The sequence below is a fragment of the Hetaerina americana genome, unplaced genomic scaffold (genome assembly GCF_022747635.1).
Source record: "Hetaerina americana unplaced genomic scaffold, ioHetAmer1.1.p SCAF_31, whole genome shotgun sequence".
NCBI lineage: Eukaryota > Metazoa > Arthropoda > Insecta > Odonata > Calopterygidae > Hetaerina > Hetaerina americana.
Window position 1 is genome coordinate 4,112,369 of NW_027286886.1, and position 23,554 is coordinate 4,135,922.

At 39.0% G+C, this 23,554-nt stretch overlaps 1 protein-coding gene across 1 annotated transcript in view; it reads left to right on the forward strand.

Moving 5' to 3' along the window:
• The window catches only part of LOC139691235 (myb-like protein X), a 38,845-nt gene extending 18,531 nt beyond the window's left edge, over positions 1-20,314 (forward strand). The window contains exon 2 of the mRNA XM_071588980.1: positions 14,085-20,314. Within this exon, the coding sequence (XP_071445081.1) occupies positions 14,090-19,567 (5,478 nt within the window). The 5' untranslated portion in view covers positions 14,085-14,089 and the 3' untranslated portion in view covers positions 19,568-20,314. The remainder of the gene's footprint in view (positions 1-14,084) is intronic.
• Positions 20,315-23,554: the final 3,240 nt, after the last annotated feature.

A 23,554-nucleotide genomic window follows, 5' to 3' on the forward strand; every position in this document is an offset into this window, starting at 1 on the left:
GATTGAGTCTAGAGGAAAACATAAGGGAAAGATATGGATATGAAACGAATAGAAGCAAGTCTATTGGAATGGTTAGATGCGATGAACAAAATTATTTTGAAAACAAGGGAGAAACGGGAACGTTGACTGAATATGTCATGTTGACGGAATCTTGTTAAACAAATTTTAGGATCGAAATAAATAACAGCAAAATATACCGGGTAGACATTGACAGGAATCACAGCTTAGTAGTAATGAAGGTATGCATTCTTTAATTCATAAAACTGGATAAGCGATGAAACACCAATGGGATTTAGAAATATTGAAAGAAAACAACGCAAGGGTGGCATTCTAACGAGGGCTAGATAGAAGAGGGGAAAATCGTAGCAACTAATCCTCGAGAAAAGGTATATCACGAGATTTAAAGAATGGACTAATAGGAACCGTGAAAATCTCCTTGGCTGAAAGAAATCTGGTGGAAAGAAAACATTGGTCACAGGCAAAAAGTCTGAGCTCATCGGAAATTAAGGAGAAAAATTTAGGGAATGAGGAAGGGCAAAAATGCTACAAAATCTTAGGGAATTAAATCAGCCAAATGCAATAAAAGTCAGGGAAGAAGAAAGAGTCTGTGAGAAATATTGTATTTTTATGTGCAATATCTCTTCTGAAAAAACATGCGTGAACACATAAAAGCACAGGCCCATTCCGCTTGATCAATGTAAAAATGAAACTGGTGGATAATGGTAGGAGAGTTAAGGGTTGAGTGAAACTATATGGAGAGGGAAGGGGGAAGGTCGAAAGATGAATGGTGGGCGAGGGGGCGGAGGGTGAACGGTATTAATGATATTGACGGTGCGTTGGGACGCTGTTAATGTGCACATATGTGAATATATCTACATCTACATCTACTGAATACCCCGCAAGCCGCCGCAAGGGCGTGTGGCGGGGGGTGCTAGGACACCACCCATAATTTAGAAAAGAAAAAGAAAAAAAAAACCGCATGCAATAACCACAAAATCATATATAAAAAAAACATGGCATACATTCATGCATGAACACTTACACCCCACACACATGCAAACACTCTAACTACCAACTAACATACACATGCACCTGAAAGTATACCTAACATCTCTGTAGTGTTTAATTTTGTTCCGACTTGTAAATTCAACGTTTTTAATATTTCTAAAGTGACTTCGGTTTCTTGCTATTATGATTACTGATTGTTCGGGGAAAGAATGAGTATTTGTACCTATCTGTCTTGGAATCTATCTCCCTTAGTTTATCTTTGTGGTCTGATCTACCTAAGTAGTGTGGGGCCATTATAATTCCTTCAGTGTCAAATTTAAACTCATTTGTTCTGAACCTTTCTAAAAGTCTAAGCCTCGCTTGTTCTCTCCGCACTTCAAGTGGTTCCCAGCCTAAATCCCCTAAGAGACCTGTCACACTTGTGTTTTTATCATAACAATTTTTAACGAATCTAGCGGATTTTCTCTGGACTTTATCTAATTCTTTTTGCCAAATTTTCTCCCACGGATCCCAAATACTTGCGGCATATTCCAAATGAGGTCTAACCAGAGCAAAATAACACCTCTCTTTAACTTTCTCATTACATTTCCCCACCACCCGTTTTATGAAGCCAAGTTTCTTTAAAGCTGATCCGCATATTGTCCTGATATGTGCTCTCCATGAAAGGCGTGGTGTTAGAACAACCCCCAAATATTTAACTTGATTTGCCGTAGTCAATACTGAACCCTCTATTTTGTAGTTTATATCCTGTTCCTCGCTTCCTTTATTCCAAAATTTCAAAACTGCACATTTATCTATATTAAGTGTTAATCCCCATTTATTGCACCATTCCGAGATATTGTCTAAGTCTCTAGAGAGTAGCTCGCGATCTAGTTGGCTCCTTATTTCCCTGTATATCACCGTGTCGTCAGCAAATAACCTTAGATTGCTACTAACGTGTGTGCTTAAGTCATTTATGTATATTAAGAACAGAAGAGGCCCTATTACACTTCCCTGGGGGACGCCCGAAGTAACATCTCTCTCCGTTGAGCACAACCCATCTATGACTACTATTTGTTTGCGGTTTGACAAGAAGTCTCTAATCCAATTAATTATTTTCTCATTGATCCCATAGTATTTAAGTTTATGTAACAATTTATTGTGTGGGACTTTGTCGAAGGCTTTTTTGAAATCCAGGAATACTGCATCGACTTGGGTGTTGTTTTCTCCCGATCTAAGTACGATGGTCATCCGGAAAGTAGTACCCGTTCGTGAAATAAAGACACAAAAGTAAATATTAACAAACATAAAAAATTTTATTTGAAAGAGGATACTTTAAACTACTTCTCAACATAATCTCCAAGCAAATTAAGGCATTTGTCATAACGTGTGACAAGTTTCTGTATTCCTGCTGCATAGTCCTTCGCCGCCAGCTCATTGAGATACGCGAGGGACCCATCTTGCACAAATTTTTGCATAATGCAGATGGTGTTTAACAATTTCATGAACAATTGTTCGAGAAACATTGGGAAAATGCTCACAGATGTCATCAATTGTGACGCGCCGATCGTTCCTCACGAATTCGTCAACTGAGCTCACCAGTTGGTCTGTAATGACAGACGGTCTCCCCGAACGCTCATCGTCGTGTGTGTTCCCCCTCCCCATGTTGAAGTTGCGACACCACCGCCGAACAGACGACTCGTCCATTACATTGTCTCCATACACCTCCTTTAATTGGCGATGAATATCACATGGGCGAACGTTTCTTGCATTGAGGAATTTAATCACTGCCCTCACTTCACAACTGGCGGCGTTCTCAATTTTTTTAAACATTGTAAACAATCACAGAAACAACACAGGCAATGCTAGCGTCACGCAACTTGGCTCAGAGAAGGCAGACAAGCCACTGAAGCTATCTGACCTCGTCCAGCGGCTACTCGCGTCGTCAGCACTTCATGCGGCACGAACGGGTACTACTTTCCGGATGACCCTCGTATATCGTGAATGAAGAGACCAAGTTGTGTTTCGCAAGATCTGCTTTTCCTAAATCCGTGCTGGTTGTGGATTAGTATTTTCCTGCTATCAAGAAATTTCATAATGTTAGTGACAATAACGTGTTCCAATATTTTACAAGAGATCGATGTTAAAGAAATGGGTCGGTAATTGGTTGGTTTATCCCTATCGCCGCCTTTATAGATGGGAGTTATATGGGCTAGCTTCCAGTCGCGAGGCACTGAGCCTTCTTCTATCGATTTTAGAAAAACAATATGTAAAAATGGGGCAATGTCGTCAGCTAATTCCTTTAATATTCTAGCAGGTATTTCTTCAGGACCAGGTGCCTTGTGTGCTTTGATACTACGGAGCAGATGTACTATTCCCTGCTTGGTCAGTGTAAGATCGCTCATGTGTTCCCCGGGTGGGTGTGGAGGATCGTTTGGTGCTTTTGTGTTTTTGTTGTAGACGCTCTGGAAAAAATGGTTTAAAATATTTGCCTTTTTCACGCTATCTGTAATGATTTCTCCATTTTCCGTCTTCAAAGAGTGAACAGTGGGACGTTTACCCTGTATTTCCCTAACATAGGACCAGAATGACTTTGGATTTTCCTCAAGATATTCGCTTAGCATTTTAGATTTAAAAGAGTGTAGTGCTGTGCGCATAATACTTTTCGTCTTACTACGACATTCTTTTAGTAGCTGTTTGGTTGTATTCACATAAATTATATCGTCACTTTTTAAACTCTTTTTGAAATTTGATATATAAAAGTAATCGTCGTAATATATATATAAAAGTAATCGTCTCCAGGCCGAAATAGAAAATGGCAGATAAACGAAAGCATCCTTAAATAATTGCCCCGATGATTCATGGAGTGTGACAGGTCTGTGAGGGGAGAGGTCTCTTTTTCCAGGGCAAAGAGCTTAGCGAGAAGAGCGGAAATATATTTCAGTAAGGGAAATCGGATTTCGAAGTCGTATGCAAGCCGGAGAAACTTTTCTAAGAATCCAGCTGGTTGCTGAGAAGAGGTAAAAAGTTCAGACAACATTCAATGAAAGTAATTCATTTTATCTGCGTTTCACAACATTTAAGGACCCTCAGAAAATTGTAACAAGTTACAGCTACAGTCGTAAATGCAATATTTGCAAACGGCAGTGTTCAGGTTACGCAATTTGAGATCAGACGCTAAAATATGGAAAGAATTACTTCCTTTCCCTGGGAAAATAATGTATATTAATCATATAGAAAGAAGAATAAACGAGATTAAGATAAAGTTTACTTTGCATGGACTTAGGATAAACATGACGCGGTTTGCGGATTAAAAACACATAAGAAGACGACTTGGAAATAATATTGATGTATATAAGTACGGAAAAGGGAAAAAAACATACAACCTCTAGGGATAGATAAATTAAACTAAATGAATAGTCTTTATTTCCAGACTTAACTTTGTGAAAATTCAGATCATTGGAGAACTAAAACTTTGTATACTTTCGTAGCATTTTATCTGTGGATGATCGGTTTCATCGATGAAGCGATATCAGCAGGTACAATATGGTTCAGATACAGGGTATATATTCCCCTCCTCCACCACCGAAACACATTTTAGTATAATTTGATGTGAAAAATTTGTCCTCCAGCATTCCCGTCTACGAAGCAGAGAGTGACCGAGGAAGTCTTTAAAAAATGCAAGAGCAAAACTTCCCTTTCCCAACGAATTTATGACGCTACTGAAAATTTGAGCGGAACAAACTAATTTAAAATTCAACGGGCAATTTTTTTCAACAGACGAATGGTTTACCCATGGGTTCACCCCTTCCACCTTTCTTGGTGGAACTACACTTGAACGATTCCGAAAATGAGTTGTTTGACGACAGTTTAGTGAATACGAGTAACATTAACTGATTGCATAAGCACATGAACGATGTTTTTGCAGTTTTGACATGCACAGGGAGATAGACACCTTTTAAACAACTCGAATAGCCATTCAAAGATTTTTTTATTATGTCACCTCGGTGATGGATGAAACCGGTCGTCCGTAAGAAAAATATTTTGAAAATATGCAAAGTTTCAGCGTTTTAATAAATTAATAGTCTCCAGCCATAGCAAGTAGGATAATTTTAAAATAAAAGAAGGGGAGGCTGCACTTAAAAATTGTAAAAGTTTCACTATATAAGTAGCTTGAGGCATGAGGTCACTTGTTTTTGGTTTGGGCCGAGCCAATTTTTATTGCTAAGAGCAGTCTGCCCGTCAAGGTAGGTTATTCATGGAGCTAATACTCAAGCACTGTTATATTTCTTAGCCCCACCTAACACAACACTGAAAAGTACGCAAAAACCTTCATTATATTTAACAATTCTTCAACTTTACATACTTTCTGCCTCCCTTCATTTACTCCAACGTGCTTATTCATTTTCTGCTTCTATCTCGTCTACCCAACATTCTACCCTATGCCACAGTCACAGTCCAATGCCTCCTAAATATGACATCGTACTGCCAATCAAAATACCCTATATCCATTTTCCCCGCTTTCTTTAAACTTCTCCCCAGCAACCTTCTCTGGTCTACCAAATGCAAACCAAACCAAACTTCATCGCTCGGTTTTCTTTCCGCCCATTTCACCTTTTCCACGCTCCTACATCCATAACTCAGAAGCCACCAGTCTATACTTATTGTTAAAGCTTCTTTACCTAGCGCAACAATACTTTTAATGGTTTGATTAATTTTTTCTCGTTTATTCCTCATTGCTCCTCATCCCTCACCTCTCACACTGATCCTCTAATGCGCTCAGATATGTAATAATTGCAATAGGCCGAGCCACTATCATTAGAGTTGAACTCCTCAACTCATGTGCATCACGTTCATCCGAATCCAGATGCAATTCATTTATCCAGGGGACCACTTCTAAGGATGCTGAACCATGACCACCTCGATGCTCATCGAGGAGGAATGAGTATTCAAGTGGTCATGGCTGAACGGGCCATTTGGGAAAACCCGCGTTCAATTTTGCGCGCGCGCTATTCAGAGCGTCGAAGCACAAAGCGTGAGAGGGAGAGTTTATGAGAGGTGGGGGCGGCTTTTGGTAACGAGTGACATTCATCGTGCCGTGCCAGTGACTCAACTTTGCGAATTTCAGGCGGTTGAGTTGGTCGTCAGCCACTCTCCCTCCTGGGGCTCTCGCTAGCCAATCCGACGGGATGGACTGGCAGCGGAACTATATTTAACCCCAAAGCATGCACCCACCAACCCAGCATCTCGAGCCATTCCCTCGCAACCTGCATCTCAGGCCATATGCTCTTCCATTCAATGGACCATGTTTCCTCACGGCGAATTTAGAGACCCTCCCAGAAGAGTCTCTTCTCCACAACACCTCTCTCTGGCTTTTTCGTTCCGAGAACGGACGCAATGTGAATTTCTCCACGCCAACGTCCAGCATGGTTACACATATAAATTGAGAAAATAAAAATGATTTATAATAGTTGTAGTAAATTATGCCTAATGAATCAAATGCAGAAAAGAACAAGTGCCCTTTTTAAAATACCGTTCCCGCAGTTGAGCGCGCGAGCGTATGGGACCCAGCGCAGAGAGATTGTATTTATAGATTGCTACAATTCGTATTTTACCTTTTAAGGATTTATTTGGATAGGCACATACTATATAAGGTTTTTCAATTAAACAGAGTAAATAGATAAGCCAACTAAGGCTCTGGGTGATTGGAAAATTCCTCTCAATCATTACACAACCTAGGATGGAAGTCACTCAACTAGTTAGGATTATGAATAACTGATCGCAGCACTTTCCACTTGATAATGCTGACTTGATTATCAAATGGAAAAGTGCTACGATCAGATATTCATTATGTTCAACTTCCACCACATCACACCTGAAACTACTCAATTTGTCGTTAGGATTACATTTAAGACTCAGGAGGTTGGGTTTTTACGCGGAGGCTAGTGTATTTTCTACCCAACCCGGGAGCCTAGGTTCTATTCCTGGTGGTTGCACAATTTTTTAAAGTTATCCCGATGTGTGCTTAGGAGCCATCTGGAAAGCACATCTTGTACAGTACGCTGTCCTCCGGATGGGACATTAAATTTTATGACCCCTTGGCGTCTTTCGTTAACGAGTTGGCTAAGTCAGGTTTCTCTATACCCTTCCCCGATTTCCAGAACGCCATACCTCTACCATATTGCCCGCCTAAAAGCCATTGACGCAAACGACTTCAGCCGTAGTTCACCTCCCCTAACGACTGCAAGGAAACCTGGCACGAAAAACTAAATCGTGTGAGTCGAAGCTTCTGTGACCTTGAAAGGCGAGACCACTATGAATAGACAAGGAAAATAGGCTCTTTCAACTGTTTCCGCCACCTAAATTTCCTCAATGGCAGATGTCTTAATGCCCCTTACAGTTACCCCTGCCGTGACTTTCGGGGCAGCACCCTGCTTCCCGATCAGTCGTCAAGCGCTCTCCTCACCTTCGGGCCTGTTTCACCCGATCGCCCGGCGTCTACCCACTCCATTACCGACCGTCTTCATGTGCTAATGCGGCCGAGTGGTAAACATGTCATGCCTAAAGCGCCGTCAACATGCTGGCGCGAATTCAAATCTCCGTTCTTTGAAATCCCACCCACGCCAACCGCCAACTCTGTGCCAGTGAACGACATCGGACTTCACAAACATTCCCTTGTCACTCTTAATGTCCCGGAATGAATTATGACAAACATTTACAATGGCCTGCAGAGTTTTTAACCCGTTTACGTTTCCGCACTAAATTCAAATTCCTTTCCAATCCTACCGGAAAGTACTACAAACTAACGGAGAGGATATGTGGTGATAAATAAGCGCTTATCAGTTCCCAGTCTAAAAAAAAGTGTAGATTTTAAAACTCGCGGTACTTAGGAAAATTAAATAAACAATTCCCATCTTCACCCCTATTTCAACTCGCCAGAGTTACCATGACTCGTGGAGGTTGGACTGACGCTTATTTAAGCAGATGCGAGAAAACATCATACGATATGGTCATGCTTAACAGACAAATGACCTCGACTATGCCCGGGATTTCACCGATTTTCTGAAGAATCATTTCTTGGAAGAATGTACAATGGCACGGAAGGAAGGAATTCAAGTAGTTCACTGAACCCTGAAACCACCCTCACACTGAAATTTATGTGAATAGTAGCTTCCGTCAATAGGCTGTGGATTCTAGGACTTGAGGATCTACATTTTTTATACCGCTCAGTCTCTCTACGCACTTCTCATGTATAAATACTGACCATCACAAGAAAATTGAATTGGAAGGCTAATTTTCATAGGGAAAGGTAGAGGTCAACTTTTACCAAGCCTGAAGACGTGCGAGATTTACTCATTTAACGCCAAGAATTAACGACCATAGCATTTCAACCTAAATCAACTTCTCCCCATACCATACCTCACAGACTGAAACAGACCATATTTCATCAAGAAAGCGACATTTTATCACACAACTCCCCATCCAATTTTTTCCTCACTTGATATTTTTATTCCAGAGAGTTACCATCGTGTCCTAATTATAACATCACATTTTATATGATAGTGGATAATTCTCGAATGCCAGGAATGTTACTACTAAGAACCTACGTCAGTGTACTCGTATATAGTCAAGTTAAAGCAGAGAGTACAATGGAAGATCTACGATTAGCGTATGATTAACACACACACTGTAGAGTCTAATGACCACAGCATATGATCAGGGAGTGGTATACAATTGTTAAATTTCTCAAAGAGGGCGCGAAACAAAAAGGTTTGGTCTCGACATTGTGAAATAAATAAACTTATTTACATCTCCTTGACTGAGACAAATATTCCTTACAAGAGTCCGAACTTCGATCATCTTTCCATTACAATTATTTTCATAGATTGAATTTCCACTCAAATATGAAGTCACATACTCCTAGCATAAATATTTCTGGCAGAATAAAGGTCATATTTAATATCACGGACCTATTGAGAGTGATATTCCAAAAAAAACCATCAGTAACTTCAAAAACCATACTTTTACGTCTCAGGGATATAAGGTTATCGGGAAAATAATGAGCATAATGATTACCAGCCATCATGTTCTCATTTATCGCACACGTAAGCGCATTAGTTAACATTACATTGTAACCAAAGTTGGATTAAGTTCATTATTCCTCATAATTTCTGGGTGAAATTACGTGGCTAAGCGAGATGCATGGAAATATGCAGAAAATAGGACGTGAAACGAATTTAAATCATATTTATCCATTGTTGCAGAATTGACTTCCTACGCCCTACCACCAAAATGAATCCCCATACACGTAAAGCGGTTTGATTAGAGAGACGTGCGACATTCAGGTTGATAGTGTTGAAGAGGAGTGTTAAATCAAACATAATATGCAGCCCACAAAACAACCAAATCCTTTACGCAGTTGTATGAAAAACTATACCCTGTTAAAAATTCTTTGCTGACATCTTATCGTCATTCAATAAAATGATCAGTTAAAATTCACTATTTAAATTAGTGGTTACATAGAATTCAAGTAGTTTCAGAACGGCAAACGTGAAGTCAGTGATGTCAAATAATCTTAATATAAGATTCATACCTGACACCTACTACTAAAAGAATACACCTAACCCTACCAATCAATTTGGAAACTCAGCGGTCCTCGGCGGTATGCAGATGGTTGGACATTGGAGGTTGGGCGGGGGGAAACTGTCCCCCTGTGCCTACTTCACAACGTACATCTCTGAAACTTTCTATGAGAGCTTCTATTTACCTTTATATTTACCACGATTACTAGGGATATCCCAAAAATATGGAGAATATATCCGGGGAAAAAATTATTTCAGATCAAATTACAATTTACTAAAATTCTTCAAAATAGCACCCTTGTACATCGACACACCGATGCCAATACCTCTGTCGTACGCTTCCTAAAAGGCGTCGACGGGAGCCTCGTTCAAGCACCTCGTCACTGTCTCTTTGACGTATTCAGCATTAAGTTAACCAGCCTTTCAAGCTCCTTTTTATTCTTTGGAACGAAAGAAGTGATACATCCAGGGCTGCAGTTCAATTTCACAGCGGCCCAAGAGATCACGCGAGATTTGTCATGCGAGCAGCCTTCTGATTTCCCGACAGCACCTTGGGGACCATCTTGGCACACACCTATCTAATGGCTAAATCTTCCGCCAGGATGCGAAATACAACAGTGGTTTTCGGAATACTATACTCTCCTGTTAACATTCTGACCCTCAGGTGTCGATCGGAATTGACGAACGTCCAGGGCGCTCCACGTCATCAACCTCCTCTCTAACTTCCCAAAACATCTTGCGCCAGCGGAAAACATTTCTTGGGACGTTGCTTCACCTCCGTAAGCATCCTTAACCATGGACTTGGTCTCCGAACCCGATTTACGGAGCTTAACACAAAATTTTATCGCGTATCGTTGCTCCATGGGACTGTATGGAGCAACTGTATGGGACTGTATGCATCGTGTATCCGTGATGCGACCATAGAATACGAGTCCAGTCTAGCAGCGATCCTCACGCTGTAACGGCCCATAGATAACTGACGCGGGTCGCGTTGCTTTCCCAAGACTCTCCACTACCTTTCCTGCTGCAAATAGTTCCACTCCAGCCGTCCTTGTTGGCAGGAAGATCTCATTCTCATTATTTTTGGGGCAGACTGTATTTAACTATAAAAAAGGAAAAATACTGCTATGTAAAAACTCGATGCTTTTATGTGAATTGCGGCGACTCGCAAATTAAATGAATGCCTCCGGCGGCACGAAAGCGATCGCTTTGGTGTCCTTTTCCTAAACCCATGAGTAATTTCTCATCTCTTCCGAAATTTATTAAATCCGCAATCTGGGTGTGTGATCACTTTTTATTTTCCTCTAAAAATTGTTGTAGAAGAATTGTAATTTAAATTTTTCTGAATATCCGGCCATTGGTCACGCGAAAGCAAATTTTAATTCGTGCGTTACCTGAATAGCTAATGAACTGCATTTCGATTGTACACTAGTTCACATTGGAATTGCATGAAACAAATGGAATCATTCTCTCGACTTTTTACGCGATTGATGGTTTGACATTAGATGATGTCTATTTTGGTGGAATAAATGTGGTTCGTCTTTTTTCAATAATTCTCTCCGCTGCTACAGACCAGTGCACTGCTATTCTCACTACACGAGATTTTTGCGAAAGGGTTCTTTAGTGCTTAGGTAGTTTCTTGCATCAATGATGACTCAGTATAGAAGCAAGAATCAGGCTGCGGAAATTGGGTAAGATGAAAAATTAACACGTGTAGTATCAAGTTAAGCCTGCGAAACGATTGAGAAATGAGCACGAGTAGAAAAATGGCAAATACAGCTTAATTTACTGGACAACACGTTTTAATCGCGACGGCTAAGTCGAGGGATGGAACATTACAGATGCGAGAGTCCGTGGGGCGAAAGTCAGCTTAAAAATCGGTTTAGCGAATTAAGTGACCAGGGTCAGTGGTGCCCGGTCGCTGCGTCGTGCCCCCTAAGGGAGGCGCGGATTTTTGTCAAGGGATGCACAACAAAAAATTATTAATGACTGTTGAAAACCAAAATCGTACAACTTCTTATTTTTCATCATGAAATTTGAATTTCAAAGAATCGCGTAATGGTTGGCACTAAATTAGAGATTTTTCTTCCAGCGATTTCTCTTTCGATTCGATAAATTAAAAGATGGTTAATGATGGTGTCAACAAAAAGCGTTTGCGGACATTTTCCCCTAATGATTAAGTGGAAAGTCTCCAATGTTTCGAGGGATCAAACGAAGACTTTACGAGACGACTCCAAAGCGACTTTAGCATCGTCGCGGGGGATAAAGATGCGGAACGAGGTTCCTCCCAGAAGGTACGCAACTGACGTTCAGTGATGCGGATAATAGACCTTAAAGCTATGTGTCTTTTTAAAGCAGATCCGTCCAGGCGGTGCTCCTGGAGTATTTTTGCGCCGACGTGCTCCCCCTTCGTGACCGAGCACCGAGTACATTAAGGGGATCGGATTGGCGCATTGGTTACCGTGGCGGCTCCCCACCCTCCTAGAATCTGGGTACAAATACAGGCCACGTTGTAATGTGTCATGACGACCCTCGTAGTCAAACGAAGAGCTCGTTGGGGCCAATGCTTATTTCGGACGTGGAACCAAGGACCCATTGCACAAGGGCACCAAAGCAAAAAAAACCCGACCAAAGTTAATAAAAAATAAATTTAACGCACAGAATCAGAAAAGGTTTGCAAATATTACATAGGGCAGATATTCTATGAAGTGTACTCTCTTACTTGGGTCAAAACATTACGCGACAAGGTGTAAAATACGAGTCAATATTTCTGAATCTTGGTGCATATTTGGCTGTCCCAATTTTCCCGTGAAAAGCAAGCACATACATTTTATTTCAGGACATTGTTATCTGGTAATTTACCTTTTTCATTTTTGGCGAGAAACTCAATCTTTTTTTTACATAAAATACCACTTTTCACAGTTACTGTAATGACTATATTCGCTCGAATAAAATCGTTTAAATATGGCACTGGTCTCATACGAAAAGTATGTATTAATGGCCACTATCGCTTTATCTCCACTTGACTCCATGTCGGTTTCTTTTTCGAGTGACAAAGAGAAGCATATGGAACATATTCAGTCGGAAAATCTTTCTCCTACTTACTCCTGTGATCTTAACTTTCATGTTCCAATGAATTTGCACTGGCCTTTTCATCCCTACCGCCTCGGCGTTTGCCGCGAGTTAACTACGGATTTCCCAAAAATACAATGAAACTTATTGCAAATATTGCTTTATTTATCAGAAAATTTGTCCTATAAAGAATTCATTCATCACTCATGCATGTTAATGGGTTGCCTAATTTGCAAAAAAATATCGACTACCACAAAAATCCGTCACAATGAATATCTGTGAATGACGACAACGGGGTCTTAAAGTTGTGAGAGTGAAGTAGATGCAAAAGAAAGGCACCAAAGGGTTGTACAATTGCATCTCTCCGCCAGACTTATGGCCTGCAACGTCTTCCATCCCACAGACTCATGGTTCAGGTTGTGCCTACTCTGAGGAGGGTCGGAATAAAAGTGACCCCAAGGCAATGGGTAACAGGGACGAGGAATAATTCCTGCCATGAAATGGCGTAAGACGGTCATTCCTTCCTGGGTTTTGACACCATACGCAGTAATTCTTCCAATACTCTTTTCCCAATCCTTAGCGCATCTCCTCACAGCCTTCATCGCTTGCATTGGACCACTCTAGTCGCTGACCGCTTATTTTTATGAATAACCCCGCCGCAGTGCGCTCATGATTGTCGCACTCCCAATTATCATGTCAAAATTTGATTGAGAAGATTCACCAGGTTTCGCTTGTTATGAGTGCATCTTCACAAAAGATTTTCTGTTAGAATACCCGCAGAAGCGTGCGCTGTGTTGTGCTACATCGAAGGAGAACTCTTTCTGTGAGAAAATCTGAATTACCGTGTGTTGCGGCAAAAAGGAGATTTTTCTTTGAGATTACTGCTAATGACAACGTTCTACTCTACGTGAAGGGAGATTTAATTGCCTTCGTAGTTTTTTAGGAATTCAGGTAACATATCACGTTTTCATTTATTTTTGGGCAAATGAGTTCTTGAGTTCATTCGCATATTCTTAATATAATCCAACTAGAGTTGGCATAAGCCAAATGACAATTAACTTAGCAAATACTGCCTCTTCATCGCTTAATTATACGTTCGGCATTGCATAAACTATTAATTCGAAACACTGAAACTGCAAGAGAAGTAATATTTTCTATTGAACAGGTCTTAGATTAATTTTAGGCATTGAACAAGGATAGATAATAGAATATTAGGCGTGAGCACCATGGCAAAAAGCTTTTGATGACGGTAATTGTGGTTGAGATTCAATGTTTTCATAAATAATAGAAACATAAGGCGATAGAGTTGATTCCAAGCAAAAAATTTGGCATTCAATTTATTATATGCCTCTAGATAATTAAAAATATTTTCACAAATAATAATTTTAAAATTATGCAAAATACTTAGAAGCCCAACTAAAAATATTTCTCATATTTTTATAGGAAACATGGGGAAGAAGAAAAACAGAAGCAAAAATAAAAACCTCAGCAGAAAGCAACAACTAGACTCTGGGGAGGTTCAAGAAACCAGCAGCAATGTAATGGAAGAAAACAATCAAGCGGAGGATTATGATGTCTTAAAGGTGGAATACCCCACCCATGGACAAGTGAATATTGTGCAGTGTGGAGAAAGCTACAAAGGTGCCAGCATGGTGGAAAATTTAAATCCCAACACAAATACTCGGTCTGTAGATATTCCTTCCAATGAAATGATTAACAAAGGTGAACCATCAGAAGGCAATAATTCTTCAACAATTGAATGCTTAGATCAGGATCATAAACCCATAACTGGTCAACAACCAGTCTCAATTTCTTCGGAAGAAAATGGTGGTGATGAAAAATCAGGTACCAATGAAGAGCTTTCACATCCCATTGTCGAGGAAAACAAAACCTCTATGGAAAATTTCAGGGAAATCAAAATAGAACCACTAAAAAGCAATTCTGGTGATATTTCAAGTTCATCAATGAAAATCGATGATGAGAACATGGTTTTACCAACATTAAATGACCAAGTTCCAGATGTAGTGAATCTCTGCCCAATTGATGACAGCAAACTAAGTCTTGGCGATGAAAAACTTCTCAGGACTTCAGAGAGAGTTACCCAAAGTCCTCAGTCAACAGTAAATAATGAACTTCCTGATGGTATTCTGGAGATGGCAAAGGCCAACTGCTCTGCTCCAGATGTTCTTAACATTAGAGAAGATAAAGAAATAGAGAGGGTGATGGAACTAATAGAAAGTGGCACAGAGTCCTTTGTAAAAGAGCCAAGACTTAACAATGACACTAATTCCAATAAATCAGCAATGGGTGCACAAGAGATACCAAAGCCTGATGGTACACAGCAAGAGCGTAGTAAAGATGGAGACACTGTTGCAGAATGCCAAGAAATTGATACACAAATGGCATCATCTGAAAAAGCAACCGAATGTGTAGATAACATAGGCACAGCATTGGTTGAGGCACTAGGAGAACAAAAGATGGCCAGCAGTAAGGAAACAAAAGCTGAAAATCAACCACAGAAGACAAATAGTGATTTAATAGAAACTACATGCAGCAATGAGAAAACTGAAACAACAGAAAGGTATGTTGGCAAAGATTCTAAAACAGAAAAACACCAAAGGAAGGACAACAAAGTTTTAACAAAAGCTGAAGTTCAACAACAGAAGACAACTAGTGATTTAATAGAAGCTACTCAAAGTAATGAGAAAACTGAAACATTAGATAGGTATGTTGGCAAAGATTCTAAAACAGAAAAACACCAAAAGAAGGGCAACAAAGGTTCAACAAAAGCTGGAGTTCAACATCAGAGGACAACTAGTGATTTAATAGAAACTACTCAAAGTAATGAGAAAACTGAAACAATAGAAAGGAATGTTGGCAAAGATTCTAAAACAGAAAAACACCAAAAGAAGGGCAACAAAGGTTTAACAAATGCTGAAGTTCAACAACAGAAGACAAATAGTGGTGTAATAGAAACTACTTGCACTAATGAGAAAACTGAAACAATAGAAAGGAATGTTGGCAAAGATTCTAAAACAGAAAAACACCAAAAGAAGGGCAACAAAGGTTCAACAAAAGCTGGAGTTCAACATCAGAGGACAACTAGTGATTTAATAGAAACTACTCAAAGTAATGAGAAAACTGAAACAATAGAAAGGAATGTTTGTGGCAATTCTAAAACTGAAAAACACCATAAGAAGAACAACAAGGATTCAACAGCAACAATCAGCTGCAATCAAAGAGAGGCAGCAATTGATGGGAAAGCTAAAATATATACTGAAGTAGAAAACCAAGACACAAAAGACAGTAGTGATTTAACTTTAGCAATAAGCAGTACTGGAAAAGCTGAAGCAATTGATGGTCTGGCTAAAATATATTCTGAAGCAGAAAAACAAGAAAAGAAAGGTAAGAGTGATTTAATGCCAACAAGGAGCAGTAGTACAACAGCTGAACCAATTGATTATAATTATAAAGCAGAAAACCAAGAAAAGATGGAGGTTTCAATGAACAGTAATGTGAACACTGGAGCAACTGTTGGGCTAATTAAAAAAGATTCTGAGGCAGAAAGCTACCAAATTAAGGAAAATAGTAAATTATTGTTAACCAGGAGCAGCAGTGAGAAATCTGAAGCAATTGACACTCAGGGTGTACACAATTATGCATTAGGAAAATTAGAAAATAAGGATATTAGTGCATCAATGGGAACAAAGAACAGTAATGAGGAAGCTGGAACAACTGATGGGCCCAGAAAATCTGATTCTGAAGCAAAAAAACAAGAAAAGAAGGATAATAGTGATGCAACATCAAAAAGGGGCAGAATTGAAAAAGCTGAACCAATTGATACACGGAGTTTACAAAACTCTAACTTAGAAAACCAGCAGAATAAGGATGCTAATGAACCAGTAGTACCAATGAGCAGTAGTGAGCCAGCTGAAACTAATAATGGGCTGGTTAAAACAGACATTGCCACTGAAAACCAGAAAAATAAGGATAATAGTGATTTAATACTAAAAAGGTGCAGTAACGAGAAAGCTGAACCAATGGACAGTAAGATTATTCATAATTCTGAGGCAGAAATCCAAGATGAGAAGGGTAAAAGTGATTTAGAGTTAATGATAAATAGTAATGAGATACCTGAAACAACTGATGGTTGGGTTAAAATAGATTCTGAAGCAGAAAACCACCAAAATATGAATAATAGTGATTTTAAGTTACTAAGAACCAGTAATGAGATTGATAAAGAAGTTGACATGCAGGGTGTACAAAATTCTGAATTAAAAAATCAAGAAAAGGATAAGAGTGATTTAGAGTTAGCAAGGAATAGTAATGAGAAAGCTGGAACAACTGATGGGGAAGTCAAAAGCAACTCTAAAGAAGAAAGCCAAGAAAAGAAGGATGATAATTATTTAATATTACAAAAGAGCAGTAATGAGAAAACTGAACTAATTGACAGGAAGGCTAATCATAATTTTAAAGCAGAAAATCAAGAAAAGAAGGAGAAGAATGATCTGGAATTAACAATGAAGAGTAGTGAGCAAGTTGGAACAATTGATGTTCAGGTTAAAACAGGTAATGAATCAGGAAACCAAGGAAAGAAGGTTAATAGTGATTTAAAGCTAGCATTGCCCATTCAAAAGAAAGATGAAGCAACTGGCATGAAGGGAGTAAAAAATTCTGAATTAAAAAACCAAGAAATGAAGAATGGCAATGATTCAATGTTGACAAGGAGTGGTAATAAGAAAGATGAAATAACTGATAAGCAGTTTCAAATAGATTCCACTGTGGAAACCCACAAAAAGAAGGATAATAGTGAATTCAAGGAAACAATGAGAGGTGATGAGAAAACTGAAGTAATTGAAAGACCACTTGGAGAAGTTTCTGGCCTAGATTCCACGATGAAGCCTTCAGCGCCACATGTGGTGCAATTGAGTACAAAAGTTAGTGATAAAAATGACACAAATCTGAAAGGCAAGAAGAAAAAAGAGAAACAAATGAAAGTTTCTTCTCCTAAAGATACTGCTGAGAAGGGACCTGTATCTGGTTTTACAAGTACTCTCCAAAATGTTAACCAGGCAGAGGAAAAAAATAGTACTGGGCCAGCAACAATGGGAGCAAATTTACCCTTGGAAGCTTTGATGAAGCCAACAGTTCAGAATGAAAGACATGTGAACCCTAGTGAAATAAACATGAGCCTGCAAGATAAAGTGAGCAATGCATCTATTAGTCCTGGTTTAAGTACAGTTGGTAATGTAAATGAAGGAGCCAAGACACAATGTCATCGGTGTGAAGAGAAGAAAGAACTGGGGTCTGATACTCAATTAGTTGAAACTCAGATACTCAACTCAAGTAAAGTTGAAACTGATTTGGGAACTGGTGAAAAGAGTCCCAAGGATGACTTATCCAATGTTGTTGCCACAAAGAAGAAGCCAGACAAAGGTAAAAGAAAAGGTGCATTGAGAAAAGATGAAGGAAAGTCCTGTGCTGGTACACATGCTCCAGAATGTGAACAGACAACTGAATCAGTAAAAAATGGTGATGCTGGTGTAATTAAAAAGGAGAGTGAAAGTGGAACAGCTTGTGAAGGTGGACCAGGGACCCTTTTTGCCAAAGATGATGATGAAGCATTCCAGGCTAGAGCCATTTTCATGGCTAACACATGCCATGTGTGTAAGTCAATCCATGGGGGTGCAACGAGGTTAAAGTCATGTAGTGCTTGTCGATTGATAGCATATTGCTGCAAGGAGCATCAGAGGACGCATTGGAAAGAGCACAAAGCTCTTTGCCAGCTGGTGCAAAAGAAAATCAAGAAGAGTGGCTTGCAAGATTTATATGGAGAGGCATATAAAATCACCGATGCAGAGGAATGGAGAAAGTTCAGGTGTTACCAAATTGTTGATGTAGAGCAACATATGGGAAGACCTCTTGAGCCCTTTGAGAGGGAGATGTTCCTCTACCCAAGAGTGTGCATTGTTTGCCGTAAAAGTGACCCTGAGAAACTGAAAGTCTGCAAGGAATGCCACTTCATTAACTTTTGCACTAGTGAACATTTACCAATCTCACATAAGATTTGGTGTAAAGATCTAAAACTGTTATTGCAGCTAAATCAATATCAATCCCAGTATGGTTTGATAAGGCCAAATATTCCTAATCTTCATTTAGAACATACAAAACCTTTTCCAAAATCAATGAAAGATTTGTTTTCTATTTCTTTGAGAGGTTATCAAAATGCAGCTCATTTTAATTTGTTTGAGGCAGCATTATCTGACATTGCAACTTGTCCATTGACTATATGTTATGCTCTGAATTTATTGTATGGTGAAAATCGAACAGATATTTGCAAAAAAATGACAGTCCATTTAGTAGGAGCAGAAAATCAATTTGAGGTAGAACCTTTAAGCAAGTGGGATTCATTTCTGCTTAATGTCTTGCCTGATATAACTGAACTTCATATAGTCTTTATAGGCCCAGAGCTTTCACCTACAATGACTGATGAAGTGTCAGGTGATAATTATCAAAAACTAGAGATCAAAACTATAAACAGCTCCAAGAAACTGACTGCAGAATTTTATTATGGTCAGTTATATCATGACTATAGTAATTCGTCATCTTTCAAACAACCAGATATAATTTGTGCATTTAACTGTGGTATATACCGTGTCACTGGATTCAATAATCAAGACACATGGGGTCCCACAATTAAAAGCATGGTCAAGGACATTAACATTCCTGTTTTACTAACGGCCTATACAGAAGTAGAAGCCCCCAAGGATGTGGCTAGATTTAGACAACAATGTGATACAAAAGAATTAATAACCCCCATGAAAAATCCATTTGCAAGCATGAGGCCAAATTTAAATTTTGTCAGCGATGATGAAACTCCACTAATCTATAAAAATCAGTTTCTCTCAGTTGTAAAAGGAAATTAATAGTTTTAGACAAAAATAACAATGACTCAGTCATGCTTATTGAATAAGAAACCAAAATATATTTACTCCATACGCTCAACCAGTATCTAACATTTCATTTGGCCATTTCAAAGACTTTTACTAATTGAATGACAATGATAACTTGATCTAAATTTAAGTTTGCAACAATTTACTACTCCACTAAAAGGGAAAACTATTTTATGTCCTGTTTACATTGACAGCTGGATTTCAAATACCATCCTCTATAGGTAAAAATCTATTGGTTGAAATTATGTCTACCATTGGATACAAACTGCAGAAGAAGAATAACTGATATTAAAGGTAAAACATTGTGCTGTATATCAATCTGCAAGTTATTGTAAAATCTTAGTGTTCTGGTTATGGATAACCCAAAAATGTCAATAAATGTATCATGTCCTTAGCCAAAATGTGTCATTTTCACTTGTATCTATTTAATGGGAAATAGTTTAGAATGGCTTGCCATCAAAATGTAATTTGCCGTACGCGGCAAAGTATATTTTGTCATAAGTGACAAATTACCCTTGGCCACATAAGGCAAAACTAACTGAAAATTTAGGTAAGGGAGGAATGCAGCAAAAGCATTTGTCAGTAAGCAATTGTGACCAGAACATAAGTAAATTACTCTCTTGGTGAGGGTGAAAGAAAGAGAAAAAACACTTTGCACTTCCACACACTTTTAATACAACACGACCATGGTTTCGATGCTGCACATCATCATCAGGTACCAGATGATGCGCAGGAACCAGCGCACCTGATGATGATGCGCGGCATCGAAACCATGGTCGTGTTATATTAAAAGTGTGTGGAAGTACAAAGTGTTTTTTTCTCTTTCTTTCACCCTCACCATGAAAGAATTCCACAAAGTTAAGCCTGAAACTGTTAGCTTTAAATTACTCTCTTGTATGAACTTCATTCTCTGAGAGGACTCTTAGTAAAGTGACTATGACATTCATATGTACCTTGAATTAACCATTCTTCCACCATTGCCTGTACAGACAATTGGTGAAACACTCATTCATCTTGAAAATATGCAAAGTAATATTTTAAAATCATCCACAGAAAGGACTGATTACGGTGACAAAAATGTACAGTTTTTCTTGCTTAGACATCCATATTTATTCATATTTTTTTGTTATCATACTCCGCAGTGGCAAAAATTCAAGCTTGCAAAAGAAATGCAATGGCAGTTTAGAGAGTTTGCAGAAGGGATAGAAGGAAAGAGGATGCTTTTGTCAGGACATGTCGGGACAAAAGCAGAAAGATTGTGAGTATGGGTGGATGAATGTTGAAGCTAGCAAATATGTGCCACCCACCCCATAACTCTAAAGTAACTGTCATGGAGCTTCTGAAACAGGCTTAGTTATATTTAAGGAATAAAATTTTAAAATTATCCTCAATAAAATCCTAATTGGACTTAGGCAGCCTTTTAACCAGCCACAATAAAATCCCACCTTACAGTTGCTGAATTATATATTTTAAATCAATTTTCTGTATGACATCAGACATGAGCTACAGGAAAGAACTAAGTGCCGCATCATAAACGTAACCTAGAAAGCATGATAAGGTAGCCACAAATATTCAGACAAGTGGTTTAATTTTTAATCATGAGTACATGCGTGAATTATTATTTTTGTGAAACAAAGATTTAACATCCTGTTTAAGTTTTACCTGGATTATTAAACCCATCTTCACCTACAATATTCTGCAGAAAACTTCCATTTTGATTTTTCATCAGTTTTTATTTCACTCCAAAGATAAGTAAATTCTTGTGGGCTAGTAAAGTGACAATTAAATTGGCTAGAGGTTCTCCCTGTATTGCTGTCTGAATGTGTGTAGCATTTTGTTTCCCTACTCTAAGGATCTTTGTCTTTACGTTCTCAATGCCATATTTTACTAGTGACTCAATGTTGTTTAATAATGATAATAATATTTATTATTCGTTAAAAAAATAAAGTTAAATGAACCTCTGGTTTCCATTTCCACCAGCATTTCCTTGAGTTTTCTTTCATCCTTTGCCAAAACTACTACATGCATCATCCACAAATTGAATCATCCTTACCCCAGTTCTCTTTCTACCCACAAACAATACTTCCATCACTCTCACACTTCATTGAATCATTTTGGAATGTACAAGTTGATCAGTTGGCTTTGACAGATTACAGACCTGCCTCACTCCTTTCTTCATTGATAAATAATTCAACTTTAAAGTTCTCCGGATTTCCCTCCTGCCTTTCAATCCTATCACAGGCTCCAGATTGAGCTTCTCTCTTTAAAATCTACACCCACCACCCCAATTATTTCCAGCAGTTGCAGCCATTTTAAATTGTTTAAGTCTTTTTCAATATCTACATAAGCATTGAAGTATACTCTCCTTTTGAGAGTGGATCCTCATGGTAAGAAGCTAGTACACTAGCCACCGTGGCCATCAAGTCCTCCTCATAATTTCTAATCTAGTGTGAGGCTCAGTACAAGTAGTGCCTCTTGGGTTCCTTTTCTTCATCTAAATAAAAAAATGAAGTCAGCACTTTCAATGAATGCAACATTAAAAGCTTCTAGAGTGGACTTCTTAGACTGCTTAAGCATTTCAAATCTCTGAGATATGTGTGCAATATACCTGTCTCATCAATTTCATATATCAGTTTATAAATTGCATTTCTTATTCCATCTACATGTGTCTTAATGAATTCTGCAGGCAGTCTGTCAATTCCAGGAGTCTCCATCTCTTGGTTTATTGAGTGCTTTGTTAAATTCACCTCTCATTATATTATTCCCTTCTTTATCACTCTTCACTGCTTGCTCTAATATGGATCCCAAATCTTCAGACCCTGTATATAATTTTTCAAGACATTTCTTCCATTCTGATGCTATCTTCTGTTAAAGAATAAAGTGCCCTCTTCATTCATAAATTCATTTCACCTCATTTTCTCATTTCCAAAAAAGTGCTCACTGGCAGACAGTAAGGCTATCCAATAAAGGTAGTAAGTAGACATTAATATAGTTGGCATAGGTGCAGTATGTACTGCAACCAAGTTGCTCACTATAAAGAAAAAAGGGGTCACGCTCAAGTTAAATTACATGATCAGGGGTAGTTTCAAATGTTTGGCCAGGCTCATTGAGTGCAGTTGGGTTTTGAATTACTGTTATATAAGCATACAAGGTAATATAGACACAAGTTCTAAGGTCAATCAACATTTTTCTCAGGACTAGGACAAGATATGGTTAAGCTTAAAATACATAGGCACCTTTTATGAATACAAGACATATGTATGTGGCTGTATTGCATAACATAGAGGGTTTATATAGCTGCCAGCAGAGTGAGAAGCATTTCCAATACTTAAAATGGTATCATTTAGTGTACAAGAACAGCATGCCATGTGTTATCTCCACTTGCATAGTTTAACACCTATTCAAATTCACTATCAATTGAGTGGAGCATGCAGCAATAGTACGAGGGTCATCCGGAAAGTAGTACCCGTTCGTGCCGCATGAAGTGCTGACGACGCGAGTAGCCGCTGGACGAGGTCAGATAGATTCAGTGGCTTGTCTGCCTTCTCTGAGCCAAGTTGCGTGACGCTAGCATTGCCTGTGTTGTTTCTGTGATTGTTTACAATGTTTAAAAAAATTGAGAACGCCGCCAGTTGTGAAGTGAGGGCAGTGATTAAATTCCTCAATGCAAGAAACGTTCGCCCATGTGATATTCATCGCCAATTAAAGGAGGTGTATGGAGACAATGTAATGGACGAGTCGTCTGTTCGGCGGTGGTGTCGCAACTTCAACATGGGGAGGGGGAACACACACGACGATGAGCGTTCGGGGAGACCGTCTGTCATTACAGACCAACTGGTGAGCTCAGTTGACGAATTCGTGAGGAACGATCGGCGCGTCACAATTGATGACATCTGTGAGCATTTTCCCAATGTTTCTCGAACAATTGTTCATGAAATTGTTAAACACCATCTGCATTAT